The 22,531-nt window shown below is 35.2% G+C and overlaps 1 protein-coding gene across 1 annotated transcript in view; it reads right to left on the minus strand.

Moving 5' to 3' along the window:
- Nucleotides 1–643: 643 nt before the first annotated feature.
- The window catches only part of ANK3 (ankyrin 3, node of Ranvier (ankyrin G)), a 137,992-nt gene continuing 116,104 nt past the window's right edge, over nt 644–22,531 (minus strand). The window contains exons 27-35 of the mRNA XM_008566631.1: nt 22,145–22,219; nt 18,990–19,121; nt 17,589–17,732; nt 14,187–14,865; nt 12,529–12,904; nt 10,526–10,576; nt 8,786–8,872; nt 1,898–1,981; nt 644–1,769 (exon numbers count right to left, since the gene is read on the minus strand). Of these exons, the coding sequence (XP_008564853.1) occupies nt 1,638–1,769; nt 1,898–1,981; nt 8,786–8,872; nt 10,526–10,576; nt 12,529–12,904; nt 14,187–14,865; nt 17,589–17,732; nt 18,990–19,121; nt 22,145–22,219 (1,760 nt within the window). The 3' untranslated portion in view covers nt 644–1,637. The remainder of the gene's footprint in view (nt 1,770–1,897; nt 1,982–8,785; nt 8,873–10,525; nt 10,577–12,528; nt 12,905–14,186; nt 14,866–17,588; nt 17,733–18,989; nt 19,122–22,144; nt 22,220–22,531) is intronic.

A 22,531-nucleotide genomic window follows, 5' to 3' on the forward strand; every position in this document is an offset into this window, starting at 1 on the left:
AAAGTTTATGGACTATGAATTAGAGTCGTTTTAGTGTGTGTGTATATACACATACATAAACATAAAAAGAACTTGAACAGCTTCATATTGTATTTTCAAAGCTGGAATTCAGTGAAGAAAGGGAAGGGGAAGATGAGAATCACTTATTTAGTGAAATTTAGAAGTTTCACAGGGGTTTAAGTCCTACTGTTGTTAATATGAGCACACGTCACCTTGACTGACCGTTCACTGTTATGAGTGGCTCTTCTTTTCCACGTGACGGATTTCTTTCTTTGTCTTCACCTTATAACCTTCTCCCTGCTTTGAAAGGAATGTACATATTAAGATTTCTTGGTGAAAGAGTTTTAGTTATAAAGCAGTTCCCATTCTGGTCCCTGGAGGCTGGATTAGGATAAGTGAAACAGTTTAAAGCAGTTTGTCAGTTCATGTCCAAAAATACATATAATCTATTTGGCCTAACCACACAGCTAAGCATCATCAAGGCAAGCTTGAGAGCACTGTCAAAATGAATACCACATAACTGTATTTCACAATAATTCAGTAGGTTAGTGGTAAATCAGAAACATGAGCAGCCTGTCCATTTCCTATAGTAAGCTAGAAGGAATCATCACTAACGCTCGCAAAGGCACCCAAACCAACCCCAATTTAAGAAAGTATCAGTAAATTATAATTTATGCTTTTTTAAGCCAGCAGAATTTTAAGTAATCTCTTGTAATGAAACTAAAATTTCTTAGTAAAGCACTAATCAAGAACTAAACACCATGGGAATGCTGTTGATCTGAGGTACTTTTTAAAAAAAAGTTTGTGGAATTACCCGTGCCATCCTCTCACTCCCAGACCAAGGAGGCATACATTTTCCATAAAACAAGACCTCTCTTCACTGAGAACCAGGAATGCACTTCTCTGAGAGCAAGGTTGTTTCACAGATACTGTTTCTACCCTACTTATAACAGAAAACACAAGTAGCCTGTCCAATTTTCTGATTTAGTTCTGAGAAGTTTTCAGTTCACTTTTTTCTTGTGTAAACATGGTCTAGTGAAGTTTCTATTTTTAAATCAAAGAGTAAAGACCTGAGAAACAGAAATTAAAAATAACCAGAGAGGTCTTCTCTGAGAGATGCAGATTCATTTGGTGAATTACACTGCTCAGTTATGAGTTTGGTTTTTAACTGGCACATTGGAAATGTGCTGTTATAAACCCAAAGAAGGGAACCCTCCTCAGGTTAAAATGGGGAATTCAGATTTTCCTACAGAATATGCTAGAAAAGGAAAATGAATAGATCTGATGTAAGGACCTTAAACTGAGCCTTTTGCCATTCTAATGTTAAACCCTGAGCATTTGGAGGGCTCTCCATTTGTGTCCCAGGTAGGCAACACTGAAGGTAGGGCACTGGGCAGGGCTCGGGCACTACCCAGAGGTTTGGTGGAGGTGATGGGTTTTATCTCTTTTCTCTCTCAAACTGGCACATTTTGTCTCCCATACATGATCTTATCTCTGTGAAAACTCTGATGATAGTAAAAAAATATATAACATTAAAGAATGTTAGGAAGAATAGTCTTTTTCTTGACCCCGATCAAACGCATAAGATGCCAAAAGCAGCAAACGCTTCAAGCTGCCACACTGCAAATGCCAGCCTGTTAGCAGCATTTTCTAGGGAGTGCACAAAGGTTTTGTCCTCTACTTGGCCCTTGGCAATCCCTCTCCATTACCACGTCATCATGTTTTCTTTCTTGTGGGTTAATAATTCGTCTTATTACTTTCCGAGTGATCTGTAGGAAGCAATAGTAAAAAGAAGAGATTTTTCTATTTCAAGATGTGACACTATAACACAAAAACAGCAGTGTTTTTAATGCAGAAAATCTGAATTCCAATTGAAGTATGAAATCTGAATGATTACTTTTCTGGTGATGAGGTTGCCTTCTTCATCAGTAAATTGTTCTTCTGTGACAGATTCACCAGGAATGTTTTTTGCTTCCTCTCCCTAAAGGATGTGGCATAGAGATTAGTAACATACTAGATGGAGAGATTGCCACACCACTTCAAACATCACAAACATGCCCTGGAATAATTCTACTTGCTACTCAAGTGCAAGGGGAAAAGGCTGACTTCACTGATGGTTATTTAGCAGTCAACAACATTCAAGCATTATAAGCCTCAAGTATGTATAAGAATGATGGTCAGCAACAAATTCCAAGGAGGAAGAATTTGGAAACAGAATTATAGAATACAGTTACACATTGATAAACCAAGACTTCATTTTCTGAAAAAAAGTTTTAGCCAACGATTAGAGCTCTGATTAGACTGTCTCAGTTTGAACAGTGTTTCTTCATTAGTCCTACAAATCTCTAGAGGAGATTTTTTGTGGGTAGAGTTTTGTCTAATTTGAATTAAGACAGTACCTTAGTTGGGGCATGATATTTATCACTCTTGTTAGTTTCATTCAGAAATTCATTTACTAAGGGTAATATATATGTTTTTTGAAAGTCTATGAGAAAAGTTCAGGGTACAGAGAAAACTCTTACTTTTTTTAAGACTGAGCCGTTCGTGGTCTTAAAATAAGTGAGAATAACTGTGTCTGATGAAGTACCTAGTTTAAGAGTACTACCTCGAAGTGAAGGGGTCTTATGTAATGACTGATTATCTCCATTGCCATAGGCCAAAAAAACCCCAAACATATATATATAAAATAAAATCAATACCGAAAAAAATGTAAGATTATATCTTTCAGTTAGTGACCGTCATCTGATTAAGGGGAAACTGTCAAATGTCTTCCTCTGGTGAGTTTTTTTTTTTTTTTTCCTTTTTCCTTTTTGTCTTTTTTCGTGACTGGCAACGGATCGCAACCCTCAGTGTCACGCCCATACCGGACCGGGACCGGCCACGGGATCGCAACCCTTGGTGTTGCGCCCGCACCTCACTCAGCCAGTGAGTGGCCGGTCTGTATATGGGATCCGAACCCTCGGCGGGAGCGCCGCCGCGCTCTCAAGCGGCGCACTGTAGCAGTGCACCACCGCGCCGGCCCACCTCTGGTGAGTTTTAAAAAATGGAATAAATTCTTAACTCTCCAGAGTGGGGCTCATATTTTTCTGCTCATAGGCAGCTTGGTAGATTTAGATGGCTCCTTAATATCTCTCTACTAGCTCTATGAATGTATAAAAAGATAAGCCACTCAGAGAGCAAAACTAGGACTATATCTGCAGTGTATTACCTTCTTCACTGGTGTTCAACTTCAGATTTATGCCACTTATAGTTTTGGGGAACATCTTAAGTGTTGACTAGTATTACAAAGATGTATAGACCTGTTAGTCAAACTTCTTGTTGAAAAGGTGAAATGGCGGGCCGGCCCGGTGGCGCACTGCTACAGTGCGCCGCTTGGGAGCATGGCGGCGCTCCCACCGAGGGTTCGGATCCCACATACAGACCGGTTCCCGCTCACTGGCTGAGTGAGGTGTGGGAGCAACACCGAGGGTTGCGATCCCGTTGCCGGTCCCGGTCTGAGGGTTCCGGACACGAAAAAAGACAAAAAGGAAAAAAAAAAAAAAAGAAAAGGTGAAATGGATATGCTATAGTGCAGCATACAGATGCCGTTTTTGAGGGTTCCGGACACGAAAAAAGACAAAAAGGAAAAAAAAAAAAAAGAAAAGGTGAAATGGATATGCTATAGTGCAGCATACAGATGCCGTTTTTCTAGGAAAAATCACAGATCACAACGACAGCTGCACAAGATTCTAACTCTTTCAGTTTTACTGGCATGGAAAAGATAGTAGCTCTGATAATTTTCTCAGTGCCAGTCAGTGGTGAGAAAATTCTATGACTGCCTCAGGTCACAACCAGTAGAAAAGTGGTTCTGGTTTAAAATGACAGAATAAAGACTAAAACACTATCTCATTTTATTAACAAAATCCTGTTCTTATTCATTTTTCTTATTACAAAGTGACTTATAGATTGCACTTATAGTATTCTTATGGATTATGGATGCATAGGTCATGACAATGGGTGGGACCCATGACTCATTTTACCTCACTGTGGTGGGATGAAAACAAAATGTTTCTTGCTGCTGTGTTTAGTTCATTCTGAATCTTGCTTATGACTAGTTTCAATTAACACAGTTAAGAGAGAGAAGGAAATTGGAAACCTGTAGAAGTCTCATGTCTAAATTTGCTAAAATCTGCAATAGGTTTTTATGAGAGTGTTATTTATATTTCCTGTGGTTGGTTTCATATATTTTGAAAAAAATCCCACAATTTTATTTATAAAGTAAAGGTAAAAACAGCAAAAATGCCAATAAAAAGTGATGAAGGGCTTCACTATAGTTTAAACATGAATGAATGAAATATTTTTGAGCTAAATCTGGAAGCGTCCAGCCCTTTGAGTGGTAGACAATTAAAGGATCTCAGAAAAGTCCAGCAGAATAGAATCCTATTGGATATGTTATGAATGGATCCTTTTATGGGCAAAGATGCTAGTTAGTTTTTAAATTGCTTGGACAGTCTCTCAAAGGAATGTGAACTAGGTATATTTATAAGCATAGCAAATACATACAAGTACAATGATTTAGATTAGTAGCCTTAGAAAAAACAAAGCCTTGCTTATAAATAACAAGCCATATAGGTTGTATAGAACTATTCTGGTATGTGGGCATTTTCATTGTTTCATACTGAAAACTCATACTATTTATGTATAATTAAAGGTAAAAATACATGTCTTTATTTTTTCCAGGTTTTTAAAATTAAAAAAATTTTTTTTTTATTATTCGTATATTCATTCTTATAAATCGTGATGTTTCTTTATGCCCTTTACTCGACCTATAGCTTCCCCCCCCCCCCATCTCTAGTATCCTTAGGTTTGTCCTCATCTTCTGAAAGTTCAGTGTGTTATTGTGGTCTTTTCTTTCTTTCTTTCCTTCATTTCTGCCTTCTTCCCTCCCTCTCTCCCTTCCTAGCAGCCAGTTATGAGAGAGAACATGGAGTATTTGTTTCTTTGTCCGGCTTGTTTCAAATGGGCACTAAATATTCAACTATTGTGTTAATAATGTCAAAATAAATTGTCTGATTATATAGAAACTCACTACAGTGGGGGAGTAAATTAGGTAAGAGGTGATCAGGTAGATAAAAAAGATAATAAGGAGTCATGAGATATATTTTTTCAAATGTCATCCATCTTTAATTCTGTCAAACATATTAGAGACTAAGTGTTACTGAGGAGAGATCTCTGAGACCTCTCTTTAATGAGCAGAATAATTTCTAGTTAGTTTCTAAAGTTCTTGAAAACAGTTTGCACTTTTAAGTAAACAGAATTTCCCCCTGGTCTCATTGACAACATTATTTTTGACAACCTCCCCAACCCACTTTTCCCCCCCGATTTCAAAGGAAAATTACAGCATAGATGGTGTTGCATTTTCATCTCTGGTGGCCACCTTAGTGGATACTTTGGACCCCTGCTAGAAGCATTGATTTTATAATTTTTATTTCTCTCTCCTTGAATTTTTGAATAAAATTAAAGAATAACAGTATGAAATGTACCAATTCGCTTTGATGTACACATTAAAACTTGAACTTTCCAAAAAATAGATGGAAGTGATATATTTTGTAGAAAATCAAGTTACTAATAAGCAGTATGTATAGTATAATCCACTTTTATATATTCTAAGAAAGCCACTAGCTGAGGATGTATGTGTACCTGTACTGTATATATTGGTATTGTATGTAAAAACAATCTGAAGCTTGTGAACAGCTGGTTATCTCTGGAAAATGGAATGGAGAGAACTTTATATACTTTTGAATTGCTTGATTTGGGGAAATCATACACATAAACTCCTACTTAGACAGCCAGTAAAAAATGTTGAAAAACAGAAGTAAAAGTAATGTTGTACTGGATAGTAAAAATTCAGTTATTTGAATCTTATCAAACTTTCCGTTAGTTTAAAGGTTTTACCTTTGCAGTTACTGGATTTGTTAAGCAAATAAGGTTAATAAACTCACAGGATTGGTTAATAACTTACATTGCTTCTAAGCATTTGAAACCACTGTGATATTATCAAATTGTATAGAAAGAAATGAATATGCTGATAAAATTTGAAAGTCCCACGACTCATTCCATAGGGATCTGAAAATATTAAATGTAAAAATAAATGAATAAAAATAAAAACTTAATAAAAGTGAATGGATCCACATATGAAAGTAAAGAGAAAAATCATAAAATTAGACTTTTACCTCATTTATTATACAAATGGAATGTTAAGAAGAAAGGTTGCCCAGACCTGTGGCAGTGGAATTCTGAGCATAATACTGCCTCCTGTGGTAGACACTTCTCAGCCAAAGCTGGCTCTGGGAGGGATGGAATAACGGCAACATAGTTTTCAGTGCTGAGATACTAAGTGCTATGGGGATTATTACAACAGACAGTATAACTGTGCTGGTTTAGTCCAGGGTTGGACAGCATCCATGAAGTAGGTCAAATTCCCAGCATTCCAGGTCCATTAAATAGTTTCCAGCAATGACAGCCCAATGCTGCCCTCGTCTATGCCACTGGAAAGGTCTGAATGGCGAAATATTTAATTTAGTCTAGCAAAAAGTGTTACTTTTTACAAATTTTTTCTGGAAGAGAAACATAATATTGTGGAAAAAGCATGTCACTACATAGCTAGGGATTAGTTCTGGTCCCAGAGCTGCTACTGGCCTGGCTGTGTGATTTTGAGTAAATCAACTCATCTCCAATCTTCAGTTTTGTCATCTTGGACAAGGAATAATTTCACTGTCAATTACCCCGTTAGGTTTTAACATTCCCATTTTATGTTTTTGGCAGAAATGATTCTCATAATCATATTTAACATATACTATTGTAGCCCTCAAGCTCTTTTACATTAGAAAGATAGCAACATACGCAATATAGGAGAAAAGCAACAGAAGTCTGATTTTTCAACTGCCCTAAAAATCTGAACAAAAAAATATTAACTGGAAAGGATCCTATATATGTAATTTATAAAGTTTTTTTGTTATACCTATAGCTTCCAATGATAATCACAACTATTCCTTAATTTTCAGTTTCTCTCACATATGAAAGACACTTCTCAAAGCTTGTTTGTGAGTGATTCTATTTTTTTATACAATGCTTTCCCCAGTTATAAAACCCATTCTCTGATGAGTCTCTTCAATCTCTCTAAAATTACACTAACTTCAAGAAGTGGGTATATGGTGAGAATATAGACTTCCCTGTTTTATGAAACCTGTAACATCATAGTGTACTTTGATTTTTTAAATTTAAGCTGTTAATAAATATGTTAATGAATTATATATTATTAATCATATATAAGCTTAAATAAATAACTTACTCTGATAAAATTACTTAAAAGCTACTTGCTGCATGTCTAGAATTCTAGGAGACCAAAAGAAATAACCCTCACTGACTTGGGGGGGTGGTGGTGTTTGTTGTTTTGTTTTTGTCGTCTTTGGAGAAAAACTTCTTAACCCCCTGCCCCCCCCCCACTTTTGTGTGTGTGCATGATTATGCTTTTCTTATGTCCTTTATAGAGGAGGGTCAACTTCTGTAACAGGCAGCAAATAAAGGAATGAGGTGGATTTTGATGCAACGTGGGTATGTCATATGTTAAGCTTAAAAAGCGAGTTATAAAAGAATGTGTGCTTTCTCTAGGCATCTTGAAGACACTGATTATGGGAATAGCAAAACCTGAGCAGTGAGTATGCTTTAACAACTGAAACTGAATCAAGTATTCCTCCCCCCAGTCCCAGAGAATGTGTGTGAGGTGATTGATGATGAGGATTTTATAGATAGCAGGTAGAATACTTGCAAATATGCTAAGCAGTAATAAACAATTTGGCTTGCCTATGTGAAATTTTCAAAGAAGTGATTCATACTTTTTTGAGAGCACCCTACTGAGCTCACAGTTGGTTTGGGAGAAAACTCAAAAAGATCTGTGCATTAAAAATGGCTTCCTAGTTCTTCACACTCAATTATTCTACCATCAAGAAAGATCTCTCTAAAGACAGACTAATGGAGACAAGTGGCAGACTGCAAGAAACACACTGCTGGACCTTAGCATGCATAAGGTCAGTTTTTCAAAAAGGCCTTTGTGGGGGAAATAAAGAATATTTATTCATAGTGTTTCCAATTGTTCTGTAGTAGGGTGGAATATTTCATTTTCAGTAAAAATTGTTTTCTAAACTTAAAATACAGCTTGATTTTTTTTTTTTTTTGGGGGAGGCTGGTATGTTAGTAAAGTTAAAAACCTATATCAGAAGTTTTTGCTTGACTTTTGCATTATGCCACATACATCCATGCCAGACTATAACCTTGAATTCTCAACCATTGATTGGTAATGAAGAACTGGTTTTCACTTAAAAATTGTTAAAGCAGTGCGAATTTGAGACTGAGAAGGAAGCCTTTTAATTTCTTTCATTCTCTTACCTCATACCTCATTACAGTCTCTGAGGTTTCAACTGAACATTTCATTTCATATGAACTACTTTCTCACCTAGATAGAACCTTTGTTCACACATATAACACTTCTTCAAGGAAAGCAGGATACAAATGCCAAGAATTCTCAGATAAAATTGCAATTGCCACATGTCAAGCAGGCCTGTACAGAATACTTACTACCATGCAACATGGCTTTTTCCTTTTGGTTGTTGTGTTTATAAGCTTTCAAGTGTGCAGAGAAACATATACAAAACCATTTAGATATAAAGCATGCTGAATTTTCAACCATAAGAAAGAGGCTTCTAATAATAATACAGTAATGCTGCATAATGATCCAGCTACAGGATACCTTTATAATCAAACGCCGGCGAGTAACTCGGGTAGTGACTCTCCGTTCTTCCTCTGAGCTTGAATCACTCTCACTGTCTTTCATGTCCTGATAAATGCATTTTTAGTATAATTTTACCATCACATTTAAAATAAAAGACATTCTGAGAAGGGAAATCAAGAAAGAATTACATTTACTTGCTGTTTTTCCCCCCTAAGGAAAATCATGATGTTTATTTGTGAGAATCTTAAAAAATTTTAAGTGGAAGAAAATTTTTGAGCAGGATTCTAAATGAAATTACTTTGTGTACGTATGTATGCATGTGTGTGCGTGTGTAGATGTATTATGTGTACATATATATGCAGGTAATGATCAAGATAATTAAATTATAAATACAATCATCATAGAGACTTTCACATCAAAACTACATGCTACTAATTATTAGTTTGAAGAAACATTCATATTCCTTTTTAAACTAGTTTTGTCTATATTCATTTGACTTGAATGTATAACCTTATAGTTTGGGTCACACTTCACTTGATCTATAGAAAGAGACATAATATTTCTGATTTTTATAAAATGAAGGAGTAATGTAAAACATGTGAAAGTTTGAAGTTATTTTTTTTAAGGACTTGATATGAAATTAGAATATAAAATAGAACAGTTCAGAGACAAAAAATATGGTATAGACATAATACAGTAATTGCACAAAATGTTAATTTTTATTTCAGTAAGGGTAGAAAATGAGGAGAAACCACCAAGCAGCAAGTAGTTCCTAACTCCAAGGGAAAAATATCTTTAGCTTCTACTTAAGTGCCATGGTTTATTGAACGGTTTTATTTCTAAATTTTAATTGTCCCAGAGATAGAAGTCGTACTTAACATCCATTGGAAAAATGAATGGCAGGCAATATTTGTAAAAATAGTGAGAAAAGAACAAGTAAAACTGCTACAGGAGGAATATGTGTCAGATAAAATGCTTTAGGAAATGTGAGTAGAATAGATAATAAACTAGGCCATTACCTTTTTTTCACCAAAGGTAAATAAGACAAGTATTTAAAGATGTTATAGTAATATCAACCTTGACTTTGTAGGAAATTTCATCTGAACAGAGTATCTCACTGAATAATATAGTTTCAAAAAGAAATAATAGCCAGTATCTTTGCAAGGAGCAAGAACTTGAAAATGAAGTGCATTTTCAGAAAAGGACAGTAAACTTGGGACACTTAGGATGATCTAAGTATCGTGAAAGGAGGCCCCATAACAGCTTAAAAAGGCAGAAAAAGGAAAAAGAAATTCATATTAACAAAAGAAAAGAATTACCCATCAGCATTCCAGGATTAATGGGTTAAAGAAATGAGGCAAAAGGGAATACTGAATTATCTATACATAGAATTTTAATTGGCGAAAGATTTTCACTTGGATAAATTCAAAAGCAGAACATAAGTTAATGCAAACAAACACTAACGACAAACTTAGTCAGTTATATCATAATCCTGTCAACAATCGTCTGAGACCAGCCCTTTACATAAACAAAATGTGCCCATTTGGTCAATGTTTCAGTTTCCATTTTCTCCCTGGAGTGTTCACCTTAAGGTAAAGGGCAGAGAGAAGACAGCAGTAGAATCTCAAGATCAGAATTTCTTTAGAGAGCTCTGTAGGAATTGGTAAAGGGGAAAACTAGGAGACCAAATGGGATTTTCTTAGTATGCCTTGCCATGGGTCGCTGCATGGAAAAAGGTGAAAAATAGCAGAATTTTACCTTGTAACAGCAGACAGTCATCCGTGTAAGAGCCGCACCCGGACTTTTGACCTGATTTTTTAGGGGATAAAAAGGGGCTGTTTTCTGAAATCATACATCAGATGACCTAGCTGGATGCAATTATACTATGGTATAACTACAAAAATATCCTGAACGTCTTTGGATTTCTTGTGAGGTCAGGCTTATATCTCGTAGAAGCTTTAATTCCATTATGGATTGTTATGGTCATGAAGTCTTTATGTATGAGAGTAGGACTGATGACCAATACCAAGAGCACAAACTCATTTATAAGAAATCTTGAAAAAGCTAAGTTTTCATGCAGTTTTATGCCAGTGGCCAATGCTTATGTACATGTACACAGATACTGCACATGTACACACATAGCAGTGCTTATTTACAAGTGTACAGTAATTTGCTTTCAGAACTTCCGTTGATTTTTAACAGGCTTTTGCAGAATAAATCTTCACAGGTAAATTATCACTATGTTATTGTTTCTCCCTATATTTTGTGGGCGCATTTTAAAAGGGATCATTCCATCCAAACTCATATTAAGAGTCAAGTCAAAGAAATCAACATTCAAAACCTCACTTGGCAGGAAAGAAGTCAAAGGCCTGAGAAACTCAACAACTTAAACAAAATAGCTTAAAAGAAAAAGAATCAATTCAGTCAGTGTTTAATTACAGGTGGTGGGAGAGTCATCTTTTGCTTAAATGATATCCTAAAGTAATCTACAGCTCATTTAAGTCTTCACCAATCTTACACACCCAAGCAACTAACAAGGAAGAAAATAGATGGAGTAGAATTTTATTTCCTCTCACTTTCCCTTCTAACAAGCAGAAAATAGTAAAAGATAGTCTGCAGAAGGGAAAAAGAAAGGACATGATTAGTTAGTTGATAAGCAGAAATTAGCTTTCGAGTGATTAGGAGTTTATAAGTTTTTCTAAACCTCAAATTAACCATGAACTCATTATTTTAGAAAAGACTTGTTTTCCCTTCCAAAACACTGCAGTGCATCTTAAGTGAACTAAACATGTCTCAGGGAAAACTGCAAGTGCTACTATTATTAAGACGTATAACTCTCAATCTATGTCTATTGCATAGTTGTCAAAAAGACAAAAATTGAGACAGCAGAAAGCAGTAAAAAATGTAGGAGATATGCTGATTTTCATTTTCTTTGAAATAGTTTTAGTATCTAAAAATGATAAACCTGAAAGAATTTTAAAAAATCTGTTAGATAGTTGCACAAAAACATGTATATACAAAGAGGAGACAAATAATACTGTCATAGTAAGGTTTTAAAATTATTAGAAACTTTTTAGTATCTAAAAATGATAAACCTGAAAGAATTTTAAAAAATCTGTTAGATAGTTGCACAAAAATATGTATATACAAAGAGGAGACAAATAATACTGTCATAGTAAGGTTTTAAAATTATTAGAAACAAATGTTAAGACAATTATCAACTTAGATATAAAAATTATAAAAATGATACTTCTAACTTTAAATTTCTAACTGTTGTCAACCCACCTCATTTTAGACTTGTGAATTGTCTTTTCAATTTTTGAAACACACTTTCAGACAATCGACCTTACAGAATAGAACACTTAGATGGGTCAGATGCTAAAGACTCTTTAAATTATGCCAAAGAACCAAAAAGCGTCAGAATTATTATCTGCCACCTATAAGAAAGAAGGCTGGGTTGGGAGTTAGGAAACCTAAATCCAAGACAGAATTAATATTGGACCTTAAGGTTCTTTTCCCTCCTGAATGGCTAAAGAGATGTTTTATTCCTTTTTCCGACTCAATGAATGAAGGTATGATGAAATGGCGTATGTTTAACTGAGTACTTTCTTTACCTCTACCATTTGGGCTACAACTTCCCACATTTATAATTTGGAAATAGTAAGTAACGTTAGGCCCAGTGTTACAAGATTGACCAAAGGAAGCAAAGCATCAATACTTTCAATTTAAATGAGAGCATACTGGCTAGTCTAATGACATACCTTTTGCTCAGATCCACTGGACCCCTCTTCTTCGTGGAGGTTAAGCTTTGGCTTGCCATCTGCAGAAGTCCTACTCATCTTTTTCATACTGACAGGCACACAGGGCTTAGGCTCTTCTATTACAAGCTTGCTGGTTTCTTCCAGAGATTTCTGATATGCTGCTAGTGGCGATGCTGGTTCCTCAATACGACCAATCCCATGTATTTTTGGTCTCAGAGTTTCCTTAGCACTCTGTTTGCCTATATCATTTTGGGATTCTGGAAAGTAAGATTTTGTCTTTGCTTCTGGAGTGACTTCTGCATGGCTTCCATTTGCTTCAAATTTTCCAGGTTCACCTTTGAGATATGAGGTAATGGAATCTCTACACTGGTCTGGGCTGTAAAAGATAAAATGTACAAATTTACAGTGGCAACACATGGCTGAAAATGGGCTTCAACCATTATTTAAAAATTACTTCTGAAGGTGTAAAATAGAAAGGCGTGAAAAATCTAGGCACTGAATTTAAAATGTGAGGGGCTGTCATGGGTGGGGAGTAGTGGGGGAGGAGGTGCTACACAGGCTCCAGGCATCTCCCACACCCCCACTCCCAACCTGGCTAGTTATGCTTTTTTTTTTTTTCCCCCCAGCTCTGCAGCTGCTTGAATTCTATATCTTGAAGAGTGACCTAAAGAGGCTCATAGACATACCTAGAGTTCCAACCCTACTAATCTAAAAGGGGAGAATATTTCAATATGCTTTTATATCATTAGTTAAAAAACAAACAAACAAAAACTGACAAAGAACAAGATGAATTTCTGTAATGGAAACTCTAGTATCTCCAAGAACCACAAATTCCAGGTTTTTGTATGTATTTTCAATTGTTTATCCTGCCATCATGCTTTGCCAACTATGATATCTTGACTTGAGTCTTTTCTTTCTCCACCCCTGATGCTGCTGATGTCACTGGTGATCAGAGTGTTGGTGGACACCCTTTGCCTATACTTAACCATGAGAACTGTTTTCCCTTAACTGCTAAAGATCTTTTTCCCCCAACAATTTCTTTACAATTTACTTCTTTTTTGGGGTGGCTGGCTGGTACAGGGATCCGAACCTGTGACCTTGGTGTTGTAAGGCTGTGCTCTAACCAACTGAGCTAACCAGCCGGCCAAGTATTCTTATTTTTAAAGATGATTAGAGTGACTTTCTTAGAGCGTACAAATTCACCCCAAATCACAAAGTGCTTGGTAACGTTAGTGGGATTTGAACCAATGTCTCAGAGACTCTAGACATTTACCTTTCTAGAACAGGGTCAGTATAAAATTGAACCAGATTCATGATCAGGGCATTATTTTGGTTATAAACAAATGTCTATCATGGCAGTATTATTTGGAGTAAAGAATTACATATGTTTCAAATAATGAAAAATAATATTCATGTAGAAAAATAGAAGGATATATTTAAAAGTGTTTTTCTTTGATGACTTTTTTGCTTCTCTGCATTTTTTACATTAAGATATTTTTAAAAAATGTGCATAGAGGAAAGGAAACCCACCAAAATGTTAATGGCGGTTATTGCTAAATGATGGAATTATAGTGATTTTTAAAAATATGTATTTAAAACAAACTATTAAAAGAACAGGCAACCTGTGTTTCACTTTCCTTTTTTGAGAACAGCCATACCTGTCATCCAGCCGATCTAGTAACCCACCAGTTATTCTGCGAGCTTGAGCAGGGGACTCTAGGTTTCCACTTGATGTCTCGTTCTGCCAACCTGTAAGTGAAGACATTTCCAGTTCTGCTTGCTGAACATGCTTAAGAATAGCCTGTCCTTTTTCTTCTGTCATCTCCTCAGAATCTAGTCCTTCTTCAAGTTGAATGTCCTCAAATAGAGATTTGAGTGTTTCTTCCATCATCTCCTCATCAGGACCAGATTTTCCTTTCTCCTGCTGCTCAGAGCTTAATCTTACTTTTCTAGTCTGTTTCAGTGGCTCTGCTGTTTTAACATCTTTTGGGACCCCAGCCAAACTTCCGAGGTATTGAGGATACTCACTCAGACATGTATCCTCCAACTGGCTCTCATCTACATCCACTGCTTCAGGCATTTCTGTTAAAGGCACTGAGTCTTCCAGTTTGCTGTCTTCTAAGGAAGTGTCTTCGGCAGTTACAACTGGAGGTCCATGTGCAGAATGCTCTACATTTCCCTGGGAAGGCACTAACCCATCACTCAGTCTACTGGGGGTTCTAAGGGGAGACTCTATGCTAGAGATATCACTGAAATAATCATCTTGCTGGAAAGGGGTGGGTGGTGTGTAGTGCAACCCTGTAGGGGTTTCCAGTTCCACTTGAAGGGAAGGATAACCTATGGAAGACAGTACATTTGGACTGACTGGAATGAATTAGAAAACATCAAACAAAAACACATGGGATGACTAAAATTATATCAGGTATGAAAATGTATGATGAATTATAGAATAATGTTGATATATTGCTTTAGTTCAATTAAATGTAATACAATGAAATTAAAAAACCTAGTACAAACTACAGTAAAATAGAATACTAATAAAGATACTGATTTTCTATCAATTTTGATACTTTTAATACAGTAACTTAAATATGCAGACTAACTTAATCCAATATAAAGTTAGTTCTCATTATGTAAGATCCATTAATTCCACAGCCAAATTTATTATCTTTCTAGTTTTAGCATGCAAAATCCATACTGTGGTGGACTGAATATGACAAGCCACAAGAAACCAATTTTTGTAATTAATTGCCTATAACTTATCTTAAGAACTGTACATATATGAGCAATGCAATCTGACTAATACTTATTTCACATGAAATTTATAGCAAAGAAAAGTGAATTTAATCTTTGGAAAAAATGATCATTAGATTTTAGAGCAGTAGCACTGGGGGAAAAATGTAAAACGATGTTAGGAAAAGAATTTAAAAAGCAAAGTAGTAGAAAAGACTCCATGTAAAGTTTTCGTGTGTTGTAATGTGACAGATGAAAGTACTGTGGTATAGTATATATATGGAGTTCTTGATGAAGTTGGTGACAGGGTTCACTCAAAACCACGAATCAAATAAAGAGGAAAAAGAAATGATACACAACAGACACTAGGAAAACCATTTGCAAAGAGCACTTTGAATAGTCCCAACAATACTATGAAACACAGAGTTTATTAATCAGCCTACAAGAAAGGGAAGGAGGGAGCTAATCCCTTGTTTTAAACATTGCTATGTGGACTTTGGAAGTATTTTTCTGCCTTAGCAGAGAGAAAAGTCAACAGTGGTCTGGTCATGGTGAGGAAAGGAAGTTTCACAAAAGTTCAATGAAGAGGAGAGACAGGAAAAAAAAAAGGCAACGAAATACATTTTCTGAATTATTGGTGCACAAAACCAAAGATTAATTTTTTCATCAGTTCAAGGTAAACATCAGCTTAGCTGTTGTTGTACATTCAAATTGTTATAGGTAATTGTGCATTTTTCAGTTATGGTCACCTATAAACCAGAATGTTGTTGAAAATTGGCTAAGATTAGCTGAGGTTTATAGTTTGCGTAAGTGAAATTTACTTCATGCACATTTTTTCTAAATTTCCCTAAAAATTTCAACAAGGAATATAAAATATTAAGAAACAGCAACAAAAAGCCCTTGTGAATTTATTTTAATGATATCCTGATTTTTAAATGTTAAAATTAATTGAAGTTTTCAAGGCCATCAAATACTTCTGTTGTGTTCCGTTGATCTTTTTTATTAGAGTTACTTTTCTTAAACTTTTTTTAAAATAAAGAATATTAAAAGAATCTAGAAACTATAGCTTGTCAGTAATTCAGAGTTTGATAAAACAATGCACTATATTTATCTAGTGCAAAAAGAGTTTGGTTATCAATATGTGGCTTCACATATAAGACAAGTCCTTGAAGAGAGTTTTTTTCTGAGGTTTCTCTAGTATCTATAAGCTTAAAAAGAAACAGCTTCTGACTTTATTCCCCATTATTTGTGTTATGCGGATTAACAGGTATGCTTTAACTTTTCTATTGACTTTAACTTTAGTAATCATAAACTTTGGAAGATTTTGAGATCTTTTCCCATATAACATATTCAGAATTAGAACTTAATGACTCTTGTTAGTCTAACTTTGCCAGTTTTCAAAATGGAATAATCACCCTATTTTTCAAAACTTGAGGAATAGTTGAAAAATATCCCTGGCTCCTCTTCCTACCTCCATATTATATGAACATTTTCTACTCAGAATTCATTATAGGAATAAATTGCCATTTGTGAAGGGAAGACAGGACTATCTTGAAAAATACAGTAAGATATATATTATGCTTTCCTTAATACTTTGATGAAAAAAGCCCCAATTTAGATAATGATGGAAAGATGACAATATATAAATTAAGCTAATGTGAAAGAGGAATTATGTTATTACTAATATCTATGCTTGTTGAATTAGAAGTTATGCTGCCTTTATATACAATAGATCAAGTAGGTTTTTTTCCAAAGAATAAATGGCAGCATATGAAGTTAAAATAATGCTAAATAACTAAAGCGCTTATTTGAGTGGTATATTAGACTTTTTCAGTGCATGCTTAAATACTTAGTCCCCAAACAGTAATTCACCATTTTACCTTAACAATTTGAACACTATATGCTTAAACTTCACTCAATACCTTGCTTATTTGGTAAAAATGGCTCACAATTCGGCTTTACTTATGTATAAATACAAGAGATCACTAACTTTCTAGGTTAATATAAAAATTAAAAATAACAAAAGCAATATATACTCTAGGTATTAAAGTTTCTTCCATTTGATCATATAAAATATTAGAAACACCAACTGTTTCAGATAACTTATGTTTTCATAACTCATTATTTGTACTTTATAATAGACATTTTCTTATTTTTCTCTGATATGAGAGTGTTTATTTGCAGAGTCTGGCAGAGAAAATGCTGTGAAAATGAGAAATTAAGTCAAGCAAATCACAGTTTAGTTGGTTTTAAGTGACTGCCTTGTCCTACTGCATTTTCAAATTTTATCAAATGATTAAATAAATATGAACACTAAATTCATTTACCATCAACAGGGTCATGGAAAACACTGTTCTCATCTGCAAAACTTCTGGTGCCTGAAATATTTCCATAATCAAATATCGGTCCTTCTAGCAGCGTCACAATATCTATTCGATTAATTTTTGTCAAGACCGAAGTTAAGGCATCAGCTGAAAGGGAGAAAAAAGGTTGAAAACCCAATTAGATTATTTTCTTTGGGCCAGCACAATATCCACACAAAGGCAGGGCTTTCTTGGCCCTCCTGACATTTTAACTCCTCCTTACGCCCGCTCTGCAATATCACTGTCCAGAGGGCCCCAGAATGCTTGCTGCTACAAGGAAGATGTTAAGGTCTTAAGAATCACTTTATAAAGCTATGTGTGATGACAACAGCATACACTCCACTGTGACAGAGCAGATGGGCCTTAAAATAGCTGGACTCCTTTTAGTTAGAAAGGGGATCTAATAAAATCTTAAACAAGTTCCTTTCCTGTTAGAATGTCAAAATAGGTCACCCTCATACAAGGAGGCTTCAAAAAATTCATGTAAAGATTGGTATTGTGGGGCCGGCCCGGTGGCGCACTGCTACAGTGCGCCGCTTGGGAAGTGTGGCGGCGCTCCCGCCGAGGGTTCGGATCCCACATACAGACCAGCCGCTCACTGGCTGAGCGAGGTGTGGGAGCAACACCGAGGGTTGTGATCCCGTAGCCTGTCCCGGTCCGGTACGGGCGCGACACTGAGGGTTGCGATCTGTTGCCGGTCACGAAAAAAAAAAAAAGATTGGTATTGTGTTTTTAATTGTTTTTCCATGAACTTTTTGAAGTACCCTTGTATTTGATGCTTAGCATTTTAATGACTTACTGAGGTCAGTCTGACACAGGCAAATCCACAATAACTTATTCCACATTGTTGTGGGTTGGCACTTGCCAAAGTATAGCACTGCTCCCCCCCTCCACCAACAAAACCAAACCCAACCCCAACAATATTAGATAATTCTCTGCCACCAGAGACCAAACTCAGTAAAACTATTTCTTCCCCTAATTTGATCCTATCATCCTCCCTGCATATCCACCTCAGGCCACAGCAATAACTTCAGAGTGTTTCTGATGACTGTCCCATAGAATTATTTTTTCATTTTTGATGATCATGGAGAGAACAGACAAAATGCAAAAAATTTCCCTACTACTTGCTTTACAAAAAGCTTTCTAAAAGCAGTTTACAATATTAGCACTAAATTAAAGTATAACTTCAAAGGGCTTGCTATTACTTACTTTATGATCACTCCGATTTTATTTTTCTATATTATACCAAAATTTATAGACATTTTTGAACAATATTTAAATGAACCTATCAGTAGGCTAGTAGGCTTATCTAAAATACTGGATATACACAGTTTTGAAAGTTAAAGTAATATAATTTCAGCATACTTGTAGCATTTTTTCCGTCTCTGGTAACCCATTTTTTTAATAACATGAAGCTCTGAGAAATTAAAGAATTTGGATTTTCCACACGTATTTGATTGATTTCATCCACTGAAAAATTCAGTTCCCTTGCCAGTTCTGTAAAAAGAAAAAGAATTCCTAAGATTGCATATTCTACTTTTACCACACACATTTCATAAAAACAAAACAAAAATGGGGGAAGGAATTCTATAGTAAAACCCAAGTACAGCCTTGGGCATTAATTTTTATATATTTGATTTCACAGGAAACTAGTGATCATAGAGGATGCTGCCTGATTCTTTTAATTCAGCCAAATTCTCTGCAATTTGAACAAACTGCATGTGAGATAGGTAGGGGCATACAGTTCATATACATGGCATGAGAGATGCTGGTAGGGTTCGCCCTAGGCAATCTTCATGAAGTACATCTTTTACTCACAGAATATTCCACTCTATATGCCTTCAAGTTTCATGAACTCCACTCAGGAGGTTAAACAGTGACTCCAGGCCAAATTATTGTATATGGTATATAACCACTTGTGTAAAAAGTATAGGGAGATAGCTTTCTGTCCATCTACATGTATGTACTAGTACACTTAATCTTATAAATGCAGAGAGTCTTTGGAAAAATACATATGATCTGACTATTAGTGGCTGCCTTGGGAGAAAGAAACTAAGGAATCAAAGATGGGACGGAGACTTCTTTTTCACTGTATTTTTTTTTTTTTTGGTAACATGAAAAAAAAAATTATCAGGAATGTATTACCTTAAATGATTATAAAAAGAAATGGGTAAAAATGCTCCCATGGAAAAGGAAGTGGTCAAGATTCTATCCCCCTTAATGAATATTTCCAGCAATTTGGCAAAATGCATTCAGAGGTTCAAAAAAGTGCATATCAAGTGGTTCACATCTAGAAATTTATCCTGGCGATATATCAGGGTTGTATACAGTGACCTTATATACATGAATGTTCACTGCAGGCTTGTACTACTGAAAATCTTTATACAATCCACATGTTGAACAAATGGAAAAGAGTTAATGTAAGGCAGTGGCTGGCAAACCGTTTTGATCATGGCCTACCGTTAGAAATACATTGTATATAATGGTGTTTATATAAATGAAACCATATCTTCATGGAGCAAAACTAATACATGTAATACACATTTTCTTTTATATATTCCATTTACAAACAAAAAGCATGAATTGATTTTCATGACTCATTAGTGCACTGTGACCCATAGTTAGAAAAAAAGTGTCATAAGGAGTATCTACTGGATATGCTATTTATCCATTTAAGTCAAGATCAGAGAATATTTAATTTTGTAAAACACTATGTAGTTACAAATAAAAGCAGATTACATTGTATATACAATATTGTAAAAGGTTTTTATTTTTTAAAATTAAAGCACATTAACATGTTAATAGTGGTTTAGAGGGACAGATTTATATTTTGATCTCTTAAATGCTCAATTCTCCTAATAATCTTCACTGAGTATATATTAATTGTAATTAGAGAATTTTTTTAAGTTCCTCATCTCTTTGTATTTTAAGAGACAATACTCCCGTGCCCAACAAGCCCTCACCACCAAACTATAGCCATTGCCTGGAGATTCAGGGAAAAGCAGAAACAAATTGACATTAAAAATTTTAGTTTCATGGCTTTATGTCTGGCTATTCTATACCACATCTTCTCTGAAAATTTACTGACAAACTAGGGATTATTTTTGCTTAAGGAAAATAATAACTATGGGCATATAACACTGCAAAATCAACATTTGCTCCTGTGTATTTCTATATTACAGTGTCCAATTTTAAAATATAAATATTAATTTGATGTTAGCAAATATTTATACATAACCAATTACTATTAACTCTCAACCACCTGCAAAGGTCTACTCAGATCACCTCTTTCAGAGCCCCACCCAGCTCCTGGTCATTAGCAGTGCACCTGAGAGCAGGGGACTGGGTGGATGGAGAGAGGAAGGTTTGGTATGTGGTAGTGGGTGAGGGGGTGGGCAGGGGAGTTGAGAGCATTTAAAGGAAAAAAGTTTAGATGAACTTGTTTCCAACTATTAGTTTCACATTCTTTTTAATAACAGAGATAACTGTATGAAATGTATGTCCTAATGGTATGCAAGAAGACTTTAGATATGACAGTAATTAACATTTAATTATTGTGTTTTTAGGCTGTGCCATAAAGTACATTCCTATAAAACTTGAAATTTCTCAGATTCACGTGAGGTAGGATTTACGGAGCCTTGTTAAGATCAAAACTACAAAGCAGAATTGTCAAACTGACACAGAACCTCATCTTTATCTTGAATGAAGCAAAATTAAGCCAAATATTCCTTTCTATAGTACATCGATCATAAACTGTTTTATTTCACAGACCTCAACTATTTTTGTGAATTAAATATATTTATTTGCTTGTATCCTATTTTTTTAAAAGTTTAATTCAAAATTTAAACTTACTGCAATTCCTTTGATTTCTTTATATACAGGGGTACTTTGAAGTACCCTCATAGATACGGGAGGTAATCAGTGTTTCCCATTATCAAAGTAATATAAAGTTTTCCTTGTCAATAAATCTTTGAGCATAAAAATGAGTCCACTTAAAGAAAAGCATCAGGTAAATATAGACATACAGATTGTATGTGTATATCATAAAATTGTGAAGATGACTAATGAATGACTAAAATTCATGAAACCTAGGCATGGGTTAATTGACCTGTTGCCCAAGAGAGCTATTCTAAGAACTTTAACCATATCACAGAATTTGGATAACGTAAAAATGATAGGCCTTAGCTGTTTTCCTTTATGCCACAAAATAAATTTGTTGTTAGGTAAAGAGTTATTCTATATTACCAGAAATGGTATTGTGAAGAAAATGCTTAAATTTGAGATAAAATAAGATTTAAAATTCTATTCCTTACTGTGTGTGTGTGTATAGAAAGAGCTTTGGAAAAACACGGTATACAAGGTACTACCAGTAATTATCTCTAGGTAGAATAGAATTATGGATGATAAAAAATGTTTTTTCCTACTTAACTTTTCAATTAAAAAAAATATAACGAACTGTTTGTGAATAAGACAAAAATTAAGAAACTGTATTTGTTCCATTCAGGAGTGTATACACTTACCTGTCCAACTAAGTCCCAGGTGATCGGCTACTATTGCCATCCTGATATCTGTCCGTTCACATGGACTCTGTGGACCTACGATTTATAATTTCTTAATTAAAATAATCATCAAGAAAGATATGATACTGGAAAATTGCTTTTAGCAGTACTCAGATTTTACAGAGAGACTAATGCTAACACTGTACACTGAAATGTGTCCTGATCACCTACATGAACACTTCTTTTCACACAGCTCTCTTGTTTTTCACCTCCATAAGGCCAGATGTCAGACTACATGGATGCTCAATGTAATGGGACTGAACATGCTGACAAGCTAGCTATGTTACAACAGTTACAGAATTGATGATGGGATTTCAACATCTGTGCTTTTACTTTGACAGAATCATA

This window comes from Galeopterus variegatus, unplaced genomic scaffold (assembly GCF_000696425.1).
Source record: "Galeopterus variegatus unplaced genomic scaffold, G_variegatus-3.0.2 Scaffold257, whole genome shotgun sequence".
NCBI classification, from domain to species: Eukaryota; Metazoa; Chordata; class Mammalia; order Dermoptera; family Cynocephalidae; genus Galeopterus; species Galeopterus variegatus.